General features: G+C 47.1%; 1 protein-coding gene across 3 annotated transcripts in view; it reads left to right on the forward strand.

Annotated features, from left to right (window-relative positions):
* The window catches only part of intu (inturned planar cell polarity protein), a 194,174-nt gene that overhangs the window by 143,042 nt on the left and 32,757 nt on the right, over positions 1–18,375 (forward strand). For all 3 annotated transcript variants that reach the window (XM_070871827.1, XM_070871828.1, XM_070871829.1), the window contains exons 8-9: positions 7,438–7,627; positions 10,595–10,648. In XM_070871827.1, the coding sequence (XP_070727928.1) occupies positions 7,438–7,627; positions 10,595–10,648 (244 nt within the window). The remainder of the gene's footprint in view (positions 1–7,437; positions 7,628–10,594; positions 10,649–18,375) is intronic.

The following is an 18,375-nucleotide window of genomic DNA, read 5'->3' on the forward strand; positions in this document are numbered from 1 at the left end:
TTAAGTGGAAAGTGAAAATACCTTGTGAGTGAGTTGGGCTTCCTTTTCACATTTATATAAGTGTACAAAAATCTCCAACTTGGTGCGAGATATTTTCACCACCTGTTCCAGTCAGGCTTGTGGAAACCTTGTCACATTGAGTCTTCCAGGTAGAGAGATCTGTGCTCAAGCCCTTGCCTATACTAATTGTTTTAGATTTATTTGAGCATTGGAATTTGGATTAAAGAGGCATAGCCAATATTTAAGTATCTTGATGTGCTATTAGTAATATGATATTGATGTCGTTGAGTGCGCCTTGATATCTAAAAATCTGTGCATTTTAGAAGAATCTAGGGAAGAGATAGAAGAGGTATTACTACACACATTTAATAATTCATTTAAAAAAAAGGTGTAGTGTCAGAGAACAGCTAACATAATACCTATATTTAAGAAGAGAGATAGAACATGTCCAGGGAACTATAGGCCAGTTAGCTTGAGGAAAAATAATGGAATCCCTACTCAAGGAGAAAAAAGAACATCTAGAAGCCAAAAATATAATAATGAATAGTCAGTATGGATTTCAAAAGGGAAAGTCTTGCTTGACCAACCTCATTGTATTTTTTCAAGAGGTAACCGAGAATAGACAAGGATAATGCAGTAGATGTAATTTATCTAGATTTTCAAAAGGCCTTTGATAAGATACCATATAATAGACTAATGAATAAGATCAGAGAATGCAGAGTCAGGGGACAAGTAGCAGAATGGATTGCTAGCTGGCTTCAAGACAGAAGGAAGAGAGTAGGTATAAAGGGTAGCTATTCAGAGTGGCAGAAGGTGGGTAGTCATGCTCCACAAGATCAGTGCAGAGACCACTGTTGTTCACAGCTTATATTAACGATTTAGACTTTGGAATCAAAGACACAATTTCTAAATTTGCAAATGATACCAAATCGGTGGGTGGGGGGGGGGGAATAGTTAATACTGAGGAGGACTGCAGCAAATTACAAGAAGACATTAATAAACTTGCAGAATGTGCATATAATTGGCAAATTAAATTCAACACAGATAAATGTGAGGTATTACATTTTGGTAGGAAGAATAGGGAGATAATTTAAGAAATCAAATAGGGAATTCAGAAGAAACTTCTTTACCCAGAGTGGTGAGAATGTGGAACTCGCTACCACAGGGAGTAATTGAGGCAAATAATATAGGTGCATTTAAGGGGAGGCTAGATAAACATATGAGGGAGAAGGGAATAGAGGGTTATGCTGATAGTTAAATGAGGAAAGACGGGAGCAGACTCAAGTAGAGCATAAAGGCTGGCATGGACCGGTTGGTCTCAATAGCCAATTCTGTGCCGTATATCCTATATAATCCTAGGTAAAATATATTTAGCATGCTCTGGAAAAATTAAATTGCAAAATTTTGTAGTTCAGCAGATAGCACAGGTGTTGGCCTTGGATCTGTGGTAGCCTTCTGACCTCTGAGTCAGAATGTTGTGGATTCCACTCCAGGCAAATGAGCACTTAATCTACGTTAACACTTCAGTGCAGTACTGAGGGGGTGCTGCACTGTCAGAGATGTCGTCTTTCAGATGAAACATTAAAACGAAGCACCGTTTGCTCTCCTGGGTGGATGTAAAAGATCCTAAGGCAGCATTCGAAGGAGAGCAAGACAGTTCTCGCCAATATTTATCCCTCAACTAAAACAGATTGTCTGGTCATTATTTCATTGCTGTTTGTGGGACCTTGCTGTGTGTATTTTGGTTGCCACATACCCAACATTACAATGGTAACTGCACTTCAAAAGGTACTTCATTGGCTGTGAAGCATTTCGGGATGTCCTGAATTTGTGAAAGGCGCTATATAAATGCGAGTTCTTTCTTTAGTGCACAGATGCACAGTGACCAGTATGACTGCTCCAAAGCAAAGTTTTTGGAATGTTTTATTCCCAATTGTTTCAGGAACTGAACTTGTTCTGTAAACAACAGCAAAGGCTTGCATTATATAGTGTCTTTAATGTAGAAAAACATCGAGACATAAGGAAAAATGAATGTCAACCTGCCAAAGGAAGAGAGATTTTGAGGGGTGACCAGAAGTTTGGTGTGAGAGATTTTAAGGAAGGTCTTAAGGATGAGAAGTGAGTGAAGGGGTTTAGAAAGGGAACTCCAGAGAGTGAGACCTACATAACTGCCAGTGGTGGGACAAAGGGAGGTGACATGCATAGACGCTGGAGTTAAAGAAACTGAGAGTTTGATGGGAACTGGAATAAATTAGGGATAGGAATGGAGCGGCCATAAGGATTTAAAGGCAAAACCAGAATTTTAAATTTGAGGTTTTGTGTGGACCAAGAGCTATTGAAAGTCACTAAGGATGGGGGTGATGGGCAAAAGGGACTTGGTGCAGGAAAGCATGTGAGCAGAAGAATTTTGGACATGCTGGTTTTTGTGAATAGTGGAGAATAGCAGGCTAGCAATGAAAGGACCTGAATAATTGAGTCTGGATGTGACAAAGGCATCTATAGTGGTTTCAGCAATGCTCCCCCCAAAAAAAAGCTGGAAAAAGAAATTGCTATTCAATTTACTGCTAACTATAGCAATCTGAGTTCTTGAGTTCCCACAGCATGCTACCCGCCACCATCTCAGCAAAACCCCAGCTCTGCACAAGGTAAAAAAGGCCATCCGTCAGCTCAAGAACAACAAAGCATCGGGAGCAGATGGAATCCCCACTGAGGCACTAAAGTATGGTGGAGAGGCACTATTGGCACGAATGCATGACCTCATCTCATCTGGAAGGAAGAAAGCATGCCGGGAGATCTCAGAGATGCAATAATCGTGACCATCTTTAAAAATAAAGGGGACAAGTCCGACTGCGGCAACTACAGAGGAATCTCCCTGTTGTCGGCCACTGGAAAAGTCATCACTAGAATCCTCCTCAACCATCTTCTCCCAGTGGCTGAGGAGCTCCTCCCGAAGTCACAGTGCGGATTCCGTCCACTACAGGGTACAACGGACATGATCTTTACGGCGCGACAACGGCAAGAGAAATGCAGGGAACACCATCAACCCTTGTACATGACCGCCTTTGACCTTACAAAGGCCTTTGACACTGTTAATCGCGAGGGACTATGGAACACCCTCCTCCGTTTTGGCTGCCCCCCAAAAGTTTGTTGCCATCCTCCACCTGCTCCACAACGACATGTGAGCCGTGATCCTGACCAACGGATCCACCACAGACCTAATCCATATCTGGACGGGGGTCAAGCAGGGCTGCGTCATCGCACTAACCCTCTTCTCAATCTTCCTCGCTGCAATGCTCCACCTCACATTCAACAAGCTCCCGCTGGAGTGGAACTAAACTATAGAACCAGTGGGAACCTGTTCAACCTTCGTCACCTCCAGGCTAGATCCAAGACCGTCCCATCCTCTGTCGTCGAACTACAGTACGTGGACGACGCTTGCGACTCGGGCAAGCCATCGTCAACAACTTCACCGAGGCTTATGAAAGGATGGGCCTTAAGACAAAGGTCCTCCACTAAACCTGACCCTGCCACAGAGCACTGCCCCCCAGTCATCAAGATCCATGGCGTGGCCTTGGACAACGTGGACCACTCTCCATACCTTGGGTGCCTATTATCAGCAAGGGCAGACATCGATGACGAAGTTCAACACTTCCTCCAGTGCACCAGCGCAGCCTTCGGTCGTCTGAGAAAGAGAGTGTTCGAAGATTAGGCCCTCAAATCTGGCACCAAAGTTATGGTCTACAGGGCTGTAGTGATACCCACCCTTCTGTATAGCTGAGATGTGGACCATATACAGTAGACACCTCAAATCGCTGGAGAAATACCACCAACAATGTCTCTGTAAGATCCTGCAAATCCCCGAGGAAGATAGACGCTCCAACATCAGTGTTCTCGATCAGGCCAACAAGCACAGCATCGAAGCAACTGACCACACTCGACTAGCTCGGGCTACATTGTTCGCATGCCTGACACAAGACTGCCAAAGCAAGCGCTCTGCTCGGAACTCCTACAAGACAAGCGAGCCCTAGGTGGGCAGAGGAAACGTTTCAAGGATACCCTCAAAGTCTCCTTGATAAGGTGCAACATCCCCACCGACGCCTGTGAGTTCCTGGCCAAAGACCGTCCTAAGTGGAGGCAGAGCATCCGGGAGGGCACTGAACACCTCGAGTCTCGTCGCTGAGAGCATACAGAAAACAAGCGCAGGCAGTGGAAGGAGCGTGTGGCAAACCAGACTCCCCACCCACACTTTCCTTCAACGACTGTCTGTCCCATCTGTGACAGAGACTGTAATTCCTGTATTGGACTGTTCAGTCACCTGAGAACTCAGAGTGGAAGCAAGTCTTCCTCGATTTCGAGGGACTGCCTATGATGATGATGGTGAAACTGCTTTTTAAATGGTTTGGTGTTCCAGTCAAAAGAGCAGATGGCATGGGGTATTTCCTTTAGTTGTACTAGGCCCAAGTTTCGAGCCGCGCCTAGAATGGCGCAGTCCCGACCTGGACGCCCGTTTTTCGCGCCACAAAGTGCGCCTAAAAAAAACCTCCGTATTCTCCACCTCCCTGCAGGTCCTCTGGCCCTCGACGCAGCGCAGCAGGAGCTGTAGGGGGCGGAGCCAGTTCCCTGCGCTGAAAACAGTGCCGGGACCTCTGCACACGCGCTACAGTGAGCACGCAAGTGCAGTAGCTCTAGGCGCCCAAAACTGTGTGGGAGGGGCCCGAAGCACGCAGCCCCTGGCCCAATGGCCTCACTGGGGCTGCGTGAATAAGGCTCCTCCCACGCCCAGCTCCTGCTTCCTCCCGACCCGACTCGACTCCCGCTTCTCCACCCCCCCTCCCGCCCCCGGACCGGACCCGACACCCGCTTCGCCACCCCCCCCCCCGCCTCCGGACTGGATCCGACCTGACCTCCCTCCTCCTGACCTGACCTCCCTCTCTCTCCCTCCCCCCGACCCGAACCGAACCGACCTCCCTCCCTCCCACCACTCCCCTGACCTTACCTGTAAATCTGGGGATGGGCCCTGCCCGAAGTCTCGGGCCCAGCCCGTTCAGCCTCCCTCCCCCTTCTCCTTTCTCCCCACCCCCCCCAATCTCCCCTCCCCACCCCCCCCCCAATCTCATCCCCCCACCCCATATCATCCCCCCCCACCCCAATCTCATCCCCCCCACCCCAATCTCATCCCCCCCCCAATCTCGTCCCCCACCCCCAATCTCCTTCCTCCCCCCCAATCTCCTTCCTCCCCCCCCAATCTCCTTCCTCCCCCCCCAATCTCCTTCCTCCCCCCATTCTCCTTCTCCCCCCCCAATCTCCTTCCTCCCCCCCATCTCCTTCCTCCCCCCCCCCAATCTCCTTCCCTCCCCCCCCCAATCCTCCTTCCTCCCCCCCTCTCCCCCCCCAATCTCCTTCCTCCCCCCCAATCTCCTTCCTCCCCCCCCCAATCTCCTCCCTCCCCCCCCAATCTCTTCCTCCCCCCCAATCTCCTTCCTCGCCCCCAATCTCCTTCCTCCCCCCCCCCAATCTCCTCCCCCCCCAATCTCCTTCCTCCCCCCCCAATCTCCTTCCTCTCCCCCCCCAATCTCCTTCCTCCCCCCCCATCTCCTTCCTCCCCCCCAATCTCCTTCCTCCCCCCCCAATCTCCTTCCTCCCCCCCAATCTCCTTCCTCTCCCCCCCCCAATCTCCTTCCTCTCCCCCCCCAATCTCCTTCCTCTCCCCCCCCAATCTCCTTCCTCCCCCCCAATCTCCTTCCTCCCCCCCCAATCTCTCTCCCCCCCCAATCTCCTTCCTCCCCCCCATCTCCTTTTTCCCCCATCTCCTTTCTCCCCCCCAAATCTCCTTTCCCCCCCCAAACTCCTTTCCCCCCCCAAATCTCCTTTCCCCCCCAAATCTCCTTTCCCCCCCCAAATCTCCTTTCCCCCCCAAAAATCTCCTTTCTCCCCTCCCCATCTCCTTTCTCCCCTCCCCATCTCCTTTCTCCCCTCCCCATCTCCTTTCTTCCCTCCCCATCTCCTTTCTCCCCTCCCCATCTCCTTTCTCCCCTCCCCATCTCCTTTCTCCCCTCCCCATCTCCTTTCTCCTCCCCATCTCCTTTCTCCACCCCCCCATCTCCTTTCTCCACCGCCCCATCTCCTTTCTCCACCCCCCCATATCTCCTTCCTCCCCCCCCAAATCTCCTTTCTCCCCCCCATCTCCTTTCTCCCCCCCATCTCCTTTCTCCCCCCCATCTCCTTTCTCCCCCTCCATCTCCTTTCTCCCCCCCCATCTCCTCCCCCCCCATCTCCTTTTCCCCCCATCTCCTTTTCCCCCCATCTCCTTTTCCCCCCCATCTCCTTTTTCCCCCCCATCTCCTTTTCCCCCCCATCTCCTTTTCCCCCCCATCTCCTTTTCCCCCCATCTCCTTTTCCCCCCCATCTCCTTTTTCCCCCATCTCCTTTCTTCCCCCCCCATCTCCTTTCTTCCCCCCCCCATCTCCTTCCCCCCTCCATCTCCTTCCCCCCACCCCTATTTCCTTTTCTCCTTCCCCCCCCATCTCCTTTCTCCCCCATATCTCCTTTCTCCCCCATCCCTCCACTTTCTCCCCCATCCCTCCCCCTGCTCCCCCCTCTCTCCCTCTACCCCCCTCCTCCCCCTCCCCTCGCTGTCAGAAACACAGACACTGACAGACAGAGAATGAGAGACACACAGACAGACAGAGAGATAGAGACACTGACAGAGACACAATGAGGGGGGCACGCTGTTGGAGGGCTCCCGGTGCTGCAGTCGGTAAGTAGAAAATGTTTTATTTATTGATTTTTTTTAAAAAATTATTTCTTCTTAATTTTTTTTGATTGATTTATTGGTTGATTTATTGATGTATTTATCATTTATTATTGATGATGGCTCTTTATTTGTAAAACTGAAGTGTTTAATGTTTGTAAACTTCCCTTTAAACACCCCCCCCCCCCCCCAACACCATTCCCTACGCCTGATTTGTAACCTACGCCTGATTTTCTAAAGTGTAGACAAGGCTTTTTCGAGCGTACAAAAATCTTCTCTTACTCCATTCTAAGTTAGTTTGGAGTAAGTTTTCACTCACGAAACTTTGAAATCAGGCGTAAGTGGCCGGACACGCCCCCTTTTGAAAAATAAATTCTGTTCCAAAGTGAAACTGTTCTAACTGACTAGAACTGGAGCAAACTAAATGACGAGAATTCCGATTTCTAAGATACTCCGTTCTACACCAGGAGGAGAATCAGGAGCAAATCATGTGGAAACTTGGGGCCACTAAAGTAAGATTGAAAGCTACTTGTAAACATCTTCTGATACTTAATATTACAGAAGTGATAATTTATTGCATGATGAGTTACTGTCATTTTGCTTATTGAATGTTTTTATGTTGTGTTCTGATTTTAAACAGTTACTGAAGTAGTTTCTTTACTTCTAAATATCTTGTCCTCCTTCAGTGCCTTTTGCAAGTTGGAAAATGTTCCCCGGTTGGACCACTTTTTCAGTCTGTACTTCCAACGAGCTATCCAGCCAGAAAAGTTAAACTGCAGCGCCAGTCTCAGTTCCTGGTGTTACAGCAGTTCGAGTGCTTTGTTTTTAGACAGTCTTCCTGGAGTTCGCTGGCTTACGTTACCCCAGGATATCAAGGTAAACTAATTTTATTCAAAGGGCAACTACAAATGTCCTGAGAAGTTAAACATTTTTAACCCTTTATATTGTACAACTTTTATCTTGGCCCTCAAATACTTATTGTATTATCATGTGGAAAAATTAAAAAAATTTCTGATGCTGCAAGTTAGAAACTGACTTCTAAAAGATACAAAAACATAGTGAGGTAAGAATTCCTTTGATCACTTGAGTGGCAACATTGCGAATTAGTTTATAAAGATTGCCTCTGTTCAGTTTTTCTTGCAAAATCGAAAAATGAGAGAATTGTACAAGGTGTGTACAACTCATTAGACAGGCAAATATTAAAAATGATCCCTGCAAGTACTAGTAATTTATAGGAAATTCCAACCATGATTATGTATTTTAATTTGTTTTCTGGGCTGGCGTCCCCCTTGCAACCTCTAAACTTGAGCTCATCCAAAACTCTGCTGCATGTATCCTAACTTGCACCAAGTCCCATTCACCCATCAGCCCGTGCTCTCTGACCTACGTTGGCTCCCGGTCCGGCAATGCCTCGATTTAAAAATTGTCCCTGTAATCATCTCCAGCCCTAAAGCCCTCCAAGATCTCTGCACTCCTCCACTTCTGGCCTCTTTTGCATCTCCAATTTTCATTACATCACTATTGGTGGCCGTGCCTCTAGCTGCCGATGCTCTGGAATTCCCTCCGTAAACTTCTCTACCTCTTCTCCTTTAATACGTGTCTTAAAACCTACCTCTTTGACTGTCCTAATATCTCCTTATGTGTTTCGGTGTCAAATTTTGTTTGATAACGCTCCTGTGAAGTGCCTTGGCACGTTTTCTAATTGTAAGGGGGAATTAGCATTCTTTTAAAAATATTTACCATTTCACCACAAATATTACTCAGAGGAAATCTTCATACATTTGTTAATGTTGTCGCTGCACATATCAATCAGAGGAACTCACTCTAGTGTTGGAAAATCCATCAAGCTTTATACCTACTATATGTTTTTTTTTATTTGTGTACTATGATCCATTGTAATCATTTATTTGAGACACTTCAGGACTTCTGTTGTAATAGAAACATCTCTGTTTTGTTACCTTATAAGCTGACTTTCCCACTGCAATATACTGAGATGGGAAATACCCAGAGGAAGAAAGCAAGCAAGCATAGTCTTGCAAACTTGTTAATTCAGCTCATTTGCTATCGTGTATTTTAATAAAGTAGATGAATGATGTCTCCATGACTGGAATATTTCAAGTGAATCCATTCCACACCAGTTCAATGTGACTTGTGTTGTATGGTTATATAGTTTTTCAAGTAACATCTTAATGTTCCCTTAATGATATTTCAAATGTTCTTTTCCTTTTAACGTGTTACTTGAACGTTACCAACTATGATCTTTAAACAGATAGTAATATTGTACTGCCTCAAAATGATGGATTTCTGCTTTGTTAATCCATATACAGCACCCTCTTTAAAAAAAATAAAGTACAGATCCAAAATAGGATAAAGAATGTGTTGTAGGAATTTTTTTTAAGATCTTCATTGCCACTCACTGGCCTTTTGCTGCTATTACATGTGAATTGCCCCAAGTCCTTTTATAAAGCAGAATGAGGAAATATTGAACGAGCGTTTAATTAAAAGGGGATAATGCAACCTGCAGCTTTTCAGTACAGCGAGATTAATTAATAAAGGAGGATTTCCATCCTGGCTGAATAAACATTGGATCGAAAATGTGTTTTTCGTGTTGTGACTAGTTTTGACAAAGTTGATTCATGGAAAGGGTGGTTGAAATTAATTGCAGCCAAAGCATTTAAATTAAAATCTTCCCAATATTTGTTTTAATTGATGTAGATTTTGAGGGTAGGGAGGAGGAGAATCTACAGTCTTACTTATTGATAGTTTTGCACCTTGGCTAGCCAGCATTTTTAGCAATTCTCAGTAAGAGCATAAGACAGTATATAATGGAAAAGGGCCATTTAGCCCATTAGACCACTTGTTCCACAATCATGTTTACCTGATCATGGGCTTTACTGCAGCTAGTCTCCCGAGAACAACCTTTAAAAACATTCCTTTCCAAATCTCCAGGCCCACAAAATCAAAGTCAGCAAATAAAAACCTTAAGTGCATATAGGATAATTCCCCGGTCTTCAAGGGGTGGATTAACAATGCTCAAGGGCTGCAAGTTGGACACCATGCCCTCCTACTTTTTCGAGGAGTTATGCCAGGGGCACCCAGATGCAGGGATACCCCACAAGGTTGGCATTGGGCTTGCACCTGAGACCCAACAGCAAACAGTAGAATACCACAAAAGGTAAATTTAAACATTTATTTAATCAACCAACAGCCAGGAATTTAGCTGTTCTGTTTTCTACTCTGTTTAGCAGACACTAGGTTCAGCCATGCAGTAGGCCAGTGCCAACCAGGAGTTCCGTGGGCCATATTAATGGCCTAGGCAGGAAATGTAGTAGTTGTTGCCAAGCACCAGTGCAAAGGAGGCTTTGCTCCATGACATTCTAAAAAATATTTGCAGCAAGTGGGATAAATGTTTGGAGACTGCATCCCCAACGTGAAGCTTCGATCAATTGAGCATTGTCTGGAAAATCAGGAGCACAGATAATCGGGTACCTGATTTTAAGGAATGGAGTATCTGGAAATTTAGTCCACTGTCTTAATTTGGTCAGTACATAGAAGTAAATGTTGATACATAAGTTATCTCCAAAGGCTAATGAGTGAGGAGTGAATTTTCTGAAAATTTACTACACCTGTGTCATAAATTCATGATTACACAACTCTGTGGTGATTAGGCTAACTATTTAAAATCTTACATTTTACATTTAAATTGGAGTTAAACAATCATTTGTTGCCATTCACATGTGCTGAGTGGAGAGGTGACTCCAAATGACTTTATAAACATTAGTTAAGTGATTTAGGTATGTATTTTCATTATTGCATCATAAATTCTAATTATTCCAATTTCAGGTGGACATTGATACTGCACTGAGTGATTTAGAATCAGCAGACTTTGGAGAACTGGTAATAAAACTATAATAATGTGCAGCATCTGAACATCATCTCTTGCAAATTCACTCTAGGTTGTGTCCAAAGTAAAACTAGTTGGCTTATATTTGCATTCATAATTTAGCACAAGTGTCTGTTTGAAAGAAGACTAATATGATGTGTTGGTGGCGAAAGAGTATAAAAACTGTACAGAATTAAGTAAATGTTTGTATAAATACAATTAAAAGTTTTTCATTTAGCATATGTCTATACTATGGTATACGATGTAGGAAACTGTATACCACACATTAGGGCTCAAATAAACAAATGAACCAAGCTTTAAATAAGACCAGGAGGAAAAACTACCGATCATAGATCATCAACCTACACAAAATATCCTATCAAATCCTTCTATTCCACATAAACAGGACCCAGCAACCAGAGAAAAATGAACAAATCAAATCGCTCAAACTATTTATTTCTAATGTTTCCTTTAAAGGTGGCCGCACCGCCATTTCCGGAAGACTTTCTCAGCTGAATTTAGTTTCCCGGGCGGGACATCGGTGGTGTGCGCTTTGATGATGCACTTGGGAGGCTTCGGCAGCAGCGAGGCGGAAATGGGGGAGCAGGGCGGCTATGGTCACCGCCGGAAAAACCCCTAATGAGAATTTTGCGAGCAGCAGCCATTCGACACTGCCGTGTGGCCGCCAGGAGGCTAAATTTCGACTCCATCCCCTCCCCCTAGTCTCTTTCAGGAGCTTGCATCGGTCAGCTAGACTTCTGGGGCCAAAATTCAGGATCCCGGAAAGGACCATTACTGCGGATTTTCGGCGGCCAATCGGCAAAATGGATTGGCCAATGCATTCTGATCGATTGGCTCCCCACCCGACGCATATTCAGCGCGAGGGTTTTTTCTGCGGTGAGGACTTCCGTTGATGGTCATCAAGATCCACGGCGCGGCCCTGGACACCGTGGACCACTTTCCATACCTCGGGAGCCTATTATCAACAAGGGCAGACATCGATGACGAGATTCAACACTGCCTCCAGTGCGCCAGCGCAGCATTCGGCTGCCTGAGGAAAAGAGTGTTCGAAGATCAAGCCCTCAAATCTGCCACCAAGCTCATGGTTTACAGGGCTGTAGTGATACCTGCCCTCTATGGCTCAGAGACGTGGACCATATACAGTAGACACCTCAAATCACTGGAGAAATACCACCAATGATGTCTCCGTAAGATCCTACAAATCCCCTAGGAGGATAGCCGTACCAAAGTTAGCGTCCTCAACCAGGTCAACATCCCCAGCATCGAAGCCCTGACCACACTCGACCAGTTCTGCTGGGCGGACCACACTGTTCGCATGCCTGACCCAAGACTCCCAAAGCAAGCACACTACTTGGACCTCCTACACGGCAAGCAAGCCCAAGGTGGGCAGAGGAAACGTTTCAAGGACACCCTCAAAGCCTCCTTGATAAAATGCAACATCCCCACCGAGACCTGGGAGTCCCTGACCAAAGACCGCCCTAAGTGGAGGATCTGCAATCGGGAGGGCGCTGAGTACCTCGAGTCTCATCGCCGAGAGCATGCAGAAACCAAGCGCAGGCAGCGGAAGGAGCATGCGGCAAACCAGTCCAACCCACCCTTTCCTTCAACGACTGTCTATTCCATCTGTGACAGAGACTGAAATTCCCGTATTGGGCTGTTCAGTCGCCTAATAACTCATTTTTAGAGTGGAAGCAAGTCTTCCTCGATTTTGAGGGACTGCCTATGATGACGATGATCCCCTTTTTAAAGATGGTCACGATTACTGCATCTGAGATCTCCCGGCATGCTCTCCTCCTTCCAGATGTGAGAGATGAAGTCATGCATTTGTGCCAATAGTGCCTCTCCGCTATACTTTAGTGCCGCAGCGGGGATTCCATCCGCTCCCGTTGCCTTGTTGTTCTTAAGCTGGTGGATAGCCTTTTCTACCTCGGGTAGCATGCTGCATGATGGAGTCGAGGACATTCGAGTGAAAGGCAGAGTCTTGGTTAAAGAGATCTTCGAAGTGCTCCTTCCAGTGGGTCCTGACTGCCTCGATATCCTTGATGAGTGTCTCCCTATTCTTGGCCAGCAGTGGGGTGGGGCCTTGGGAGCTTGGGCCGTAGGTGGACTTGACTGCGGTGAAGAATCCTCGCACACCATGGCTGTCGGGCAGCTGCTGAATCTCCTGTGCTTTCTCCACTCACCATCTATTCTTTAGTTTGCGGGTTTTTTGTTGGACCTTGGCCTTAAGCCATCTGTAATGCTGTTTTGCTGCTCCGGAGTTGGGTGGTTGTTTTAGGCTCAGAAATGCCCTGCGCTTGCGATTTATTCGCTCTTGGATCTCCTGGTCATTCTCATCAAACCAGTCCTGGTGTTTCCTGGTTGAGTGACCGAGCGTCTCTTCGCAGGCACTGGTTATGGAGGCCTGGAGGGCAGACCAAGCGCGATGGGCATTCTGCGTCTCAGGGTCATCAAGGGATGCCAGTTTAGCAGAGAGGTTCTGGCTGTATAGGGCTCTCTTAGCTGGGTCTTTGAGTGCCCCGGCATTGACTTTTTTGCGGCACTGCTTCTGATGCCATCGCCGCTTTGGGGCTATGTTGATGTTGATGATGGAACGGATTTAGGCGGTGGTCCGTCCAGCGGTCGTCGGCTCCTGTCATGGCGCAGGTGATGCACACCTCCTTGCAATCCCTGGCTCGGACGATGACATAGTCGAGCAGGTGCCAGAGGTACCCAGGCAGCAGCTATGATTCGTTCATTCTGCGCCAGACCAGTGTGCCCACCTTCTTCACAGGCTCAAATCAGGATTGTGGTTGGCTGCTTGGCGACAAGGAATATCCCCTGTCCACTTGGCTGCCCACTCCACTGCGGAACCCCAGGACAGCAGCAGAGCTTGCCTACAATGACACTCATTCTGACACCAGGTGCATCATCTAGCACTGCATTAGGATCCTCAAGCAGAGGTTTCATAGCCTGGTGGCGCCTTGCAGTACTCTCCTGAACGGGTCTCCATATTCGTGGTGGTCTGCTGAATGCTGCACGACCTGGCCATCATGAGGAGCCAGCCGCTGGAGGTCGAGCCAGCAGTACTACCTGATGATGAGCAGGAGGAGGAGGAGGATCACCGTCGCCACCCAGCCAGGAGGCATCATCGCCATCGCAACCCTGCAAGAGAGGTGCAGCTACGTCTGATATCTTCTCAATTCACATAATCTCATCCACACATGACCCTTCAGCTACCATTTTCCATGGCCATCCCAATGAGTACCTTCACACAGAATTGCCCACTCCCAAATGAAACCTGGCCAGATATATGTGCAAAAAATAAAAATTTATCAAATGATGCAAGTCAGTGAAAAAACACAACGGAACAAAAAAACTACCATAAACTAACACAATTCATTTATTTTTTACCCCTGTGCATCTCCTTCCAACACCTCTTATGCGTACCAATCCTAACACTACTCCTAAGTGTCTCCCCTGTGGCTGCATCATGGGTCTGGGAAGGATGCTGTGGTTGTTGTGTGGGAGCTACAGATATCCTTGTCGGATGCCCTCGAACACCCTTGGGCCTGAAAGGGCTGAGTGCAGACTGGGTAGGGTTCAGTCTGGCTTGGCTCGTGTCAGGCCATGCGTGGAGGCACTGGCGGAGTGGCAGGTCTGGGGCTAGGAATATTGTGATCCTGAGCGAGCACATCATCAGAATCCTAGTCCGAGGAACCTGAGTCACTCATCGGGGGTGGCAAATTGCCACCACCAGCAAGCTGAGGGAGGTAGGGTCGGTGATGTAGCACGACACCGGAAGGTGTGCCATGTTGGACCCAGCCACGAATGCAACACAGGTGTTTGGTGACATTGAGCTGAGACTGCAGGAGAGCAGCCAGAGTCTCAAATCCACCAGCGATGGCAGCAGTTTGATGCTCCTTGGCCTGTTGCCCAGAGTGCATTAGAGCATTCTGAGCTTCCAGGGCCCTGGCCATCCCCTCCAATTCAGCACCGATGCGCTCGTTCCCTCGTGCCTGTGCTGAAATGGCAACTGCCACATCACCTGCCGGTTGCGGCATCACAGCTGGATCCGCATGGTCACTCTGGGAGTCCAGCATCGCCTACACACTGGCAATGATGGGCTCCATCGTGTGCGCAGAGCCGTTGACAATGCAGGAGGCGGACTCCTCCACATTCCTCACCACTTCCAGAAGCCTCTCTAGCTCCCTTGTCAGTGCCCGCAACATCTGTGAATGCATAGCCTCCACCCTTCTTTTGTAAGCCGCTACATCGATGGCATCATCTGAGTCCTCGTCGGCAGAACTCCAGTGTGAACTCGTCCCCCCGGAGAGATTGCCTAGTCCCGGTGTAACACCCAGTGCAGACCCCTGTAAAATCTCATCTATATCACGCCGTGCACTTCCAGTATCTGAGCTGGCGCGTGTGGGTGGAAGCAATGACGCACTGGTGCCATCAGTGTCCTCCTCTTCAGTGTCTTCCACCTCAGTGGCATTTCCAAATGATAGAATCCTGTGGCTGCTCTCAGCAGGGCTTGAACCCTCAATATCCTCACTGCTGTGACTTGAAATTTCAGGGCTTATGTGGAGAGGGGTCTCATGCAGGCCTCCAGCTTGTCTACGCCATCTCTCATGACTGGCGACTGTGCTGGGTTTGCTGCCACTCGATCTGTCATCTGCAAACATAAATGGGAGAGGCCTGCCGTGAGGGGGAGGTGGGGGATTAATGCATGGAGCCTACAAATAGCAGACTACCAGAAGGAAAAGCACAGTAGGCGCTGGCGCATTCATGGTAGAGTGTGCATTCTTGGACGGTCCCACTTATCTATGCTATCAACATCGGCGTTGCCAGTACCGCAGGCCACAGATCTCATCTGCAGCATAAATGGGAGAAGTGCTGGTGTGGGGGATGAAGGTATGGAGGATGCAACTAGCAGAGTTCCATGAAGGAAAGGAACAGTAGGCACTGGCATATTCAAGGAGAGCACATTAAAGGAGGGCCTTCCTTACCCACGTTGGTGTCAGCACTACCCTCGCCCACAGGAAAGGCACCATGTCCGCCGACGAGTGCCTCAACCCCTCAACCCTCTCCAAAGGTGTGAGGACCTGCGTGTCTGCCCCACCACCACCCGTCCTTCTTTGCTCGGCTCTATTGTGAGCCAGTTTGGCCTGCAAAAGAAAGAATGGTTGATGAGTAGCACTGTGATAACGCATCAGAAATGATTGTTCCTGACATGCAGCTGTAAGTGTGAGATGAAAGAAAGCTTCCATTGCGAGAACACGCATGTATGTATAGAAACGTGAACAATGAAATGCTGCTTGAGTGACTAAACAGTTGAAGAAGCTCGCAGATGCAAGGTCAGCAGTTGGTGGAAGAGGTACTCACTTTCATAAGACAGATGATATTGTGGAATCGTTTCTTGCACTGCATGAGAGTCCTCTGATGAGTGGAGGTGCCTGAGACCTCCCCTGATATCTCCCTCGAAGCATTACTCAAGACCTCTCAAGTTGGTCTCCCCACGTCGGGATACAGCTGTCTCCTCCTGCCCTCTACACCCTGCATAAGGGTCTCCAGCTCTGCATCTGTGAAGCGGCTTGCCCTCCTTGCTCCTCTAACACCAGCCATCCTCAAAGTAAACTCCTTCCCTCCTCAGGGCCTAGCTGCAAATCCTGATCTGTAAGAAGGCCAGGGAGCAGCTGGCTTGTTAGATCCACATTAACAGCATGCTGAATTTCTCTCTGTTCAGCCTGCTTCAATTAACACACTCATACCACTGCAAAGTGCCGTTTGGAGGTGCTCGTTAGCGCAGGAACCGATTTTAAAAAAATACTTTTTTGGCTGAATATCGATTGGGGCACCGCTGAAAAAATTTCGGCGGTGATGGCCCCAAAAGATTGGGAGGTGCGCCAGCTTTCTTGCACAAGTAAATTTCGGCCCCTTCGTGTCTTAATATTTTTGGGGGCTTCATGCATGCACAACCTCACTGCCCCTGCTCAATCTCCTACTCCTGGGACCTCTCAAATTCAGGAGGATTATAAAAGGAAACAACTTCTTGCAACCGGTAGTTTAATTTTCAAGTCTGTACCATGTTTGTGTCACTAACCACACTAACTACACTCATCACATTTAAAAGATATCTGGATGTGCACTTAGAGCCGTAACCTACAGAGCTATGGACCTAGTGCTGGAAGGTGGGATTAAGCTGGGTATCTCTTTTTCAACTGGCACAGACACGATGGGACAAATGGCCTCCTTCTCTTTCGTAATGTTCTATGATTCTATCCTGTTGGCTGTGATTTATCTAGTAATTTCTAAATGTTCATTTTGTTGTAATGTTTTATTTGCTTTACATTTTCAAGAGAATGTTTTTGTAAATGCATTTAATTTCTCACAAATCAGTAAAACATACAGCACCATTAGTGTGATCTGTGGGGTTTTTTTTAATATCTGCCAAAGCACATAAGTAGAGATAACCTGAGAGGATTATTTTGAGCATGATATTTATACAAAGTTGAACAGATTGAGTAATATGTTATGAAGTCTAACCCAAGTGTTTTATAAATGTATTCAACAAAATGTTTTCACTTATCTGTTTTATCATGGTTCTAGTTGAACTATAATCTTAAAAATACAGTATTAAAAAATACATAAATCCTTATTTAAGAAGGGATATACTTGCATTGGAGGCAGTTCAGAGAAAGTTCACTCGGTTGATTCCTGAGATGAAGGGGTTGACATGAAGAAAGGTTGAGCAGGTTGGGCCTATACTCATTGGAGTTCAGGAGAATGAGAGGTGATCTTATTGAGACATAGAAGATAATGAGGGGGCTCGACAAGGTAGATGTAAAGAGGATGTTTCCACTCATGGGAGAATCCAGAACCAGGGGGCATAGTTTTAGAATAAGTGATCGCCCATTTAAAACTGAGATGAGGAGAAATTTCTTCTGAGGGTTGTAAATCTGTGGAATTCTCTGCTCCAGAGAGCTGTGGGGGCTGGATCATTGAATATATTTAAGGTGGAGATAGACAGACTTTTGAACGATAAGGGAGTAAAGGGTTATGGGGAGCTGGCAGGGAAGTGGAGCTGAGCCCATGATCAGATCAACCATGGTCTTATTGAATGGCGGAGCAGGCTCGAGGGGCCAAATGGCCTACTCCTGCTCCTATTTCTTATGTTCTTATACCAAGGGATTTGGTTAGTGGTTTAATGTAAGATAGTATAGTAATTTTTGGGTGAAATGATTATTAGATGACATTCCAGTCTTGATCTGTGGCTCATGGAAAGAGGGTTGTGCTCTGAAGATTCTAGAGGGTGCGGATGCCGTGCACTTGACCGAGCAACACACAAAGGCGCAGGGGCTAAATTGGCCCAGGATTAATAAGTTAAATAGTCTAGTAAGGGAATGGCTAAAGAAAAGGAAGAAAAGGTTTAAGAAGTACATTGAGGCTTTGAAATTAGACTTCAGTAACTAATTCCTTATGGCTTGCAACAATAACAACCACAAAAAATAGCATTTCGCCTTTAACGTGGTCAAATGTCCCAAGGCACTTCACAAGAGCATTATCAAACAAAATTTGACACCGAACAACATAAGGAAATATTAGGACAAATGTCCAAAAGCTTGGTCAAAGAGTTAAGTTTTAAGGAGGAGAGGGAGGTAAACAAGCAGAGAGGTTTAGGAATGGAATTTCAGAGCTTGGGGCTTGGGGCTTAGGCAGCTGAAGGCAAGACCACCAA

Source organism: Pristiophorus japonicus, chromosome 2 (genome assembly GCF_044704955.1).
Source record: "Pristiophorus japonicus isolate sPriJap1 chromosome 2, sPriJap1.hap1, whole genome shotgun sequence".
Classification (NCBI taxonomy): Eukaryota; Metazoa; Chordata; class Chondrichthyes; family Pristiophoridae; genus Pristiophorus; species Pristiophorus japonicus.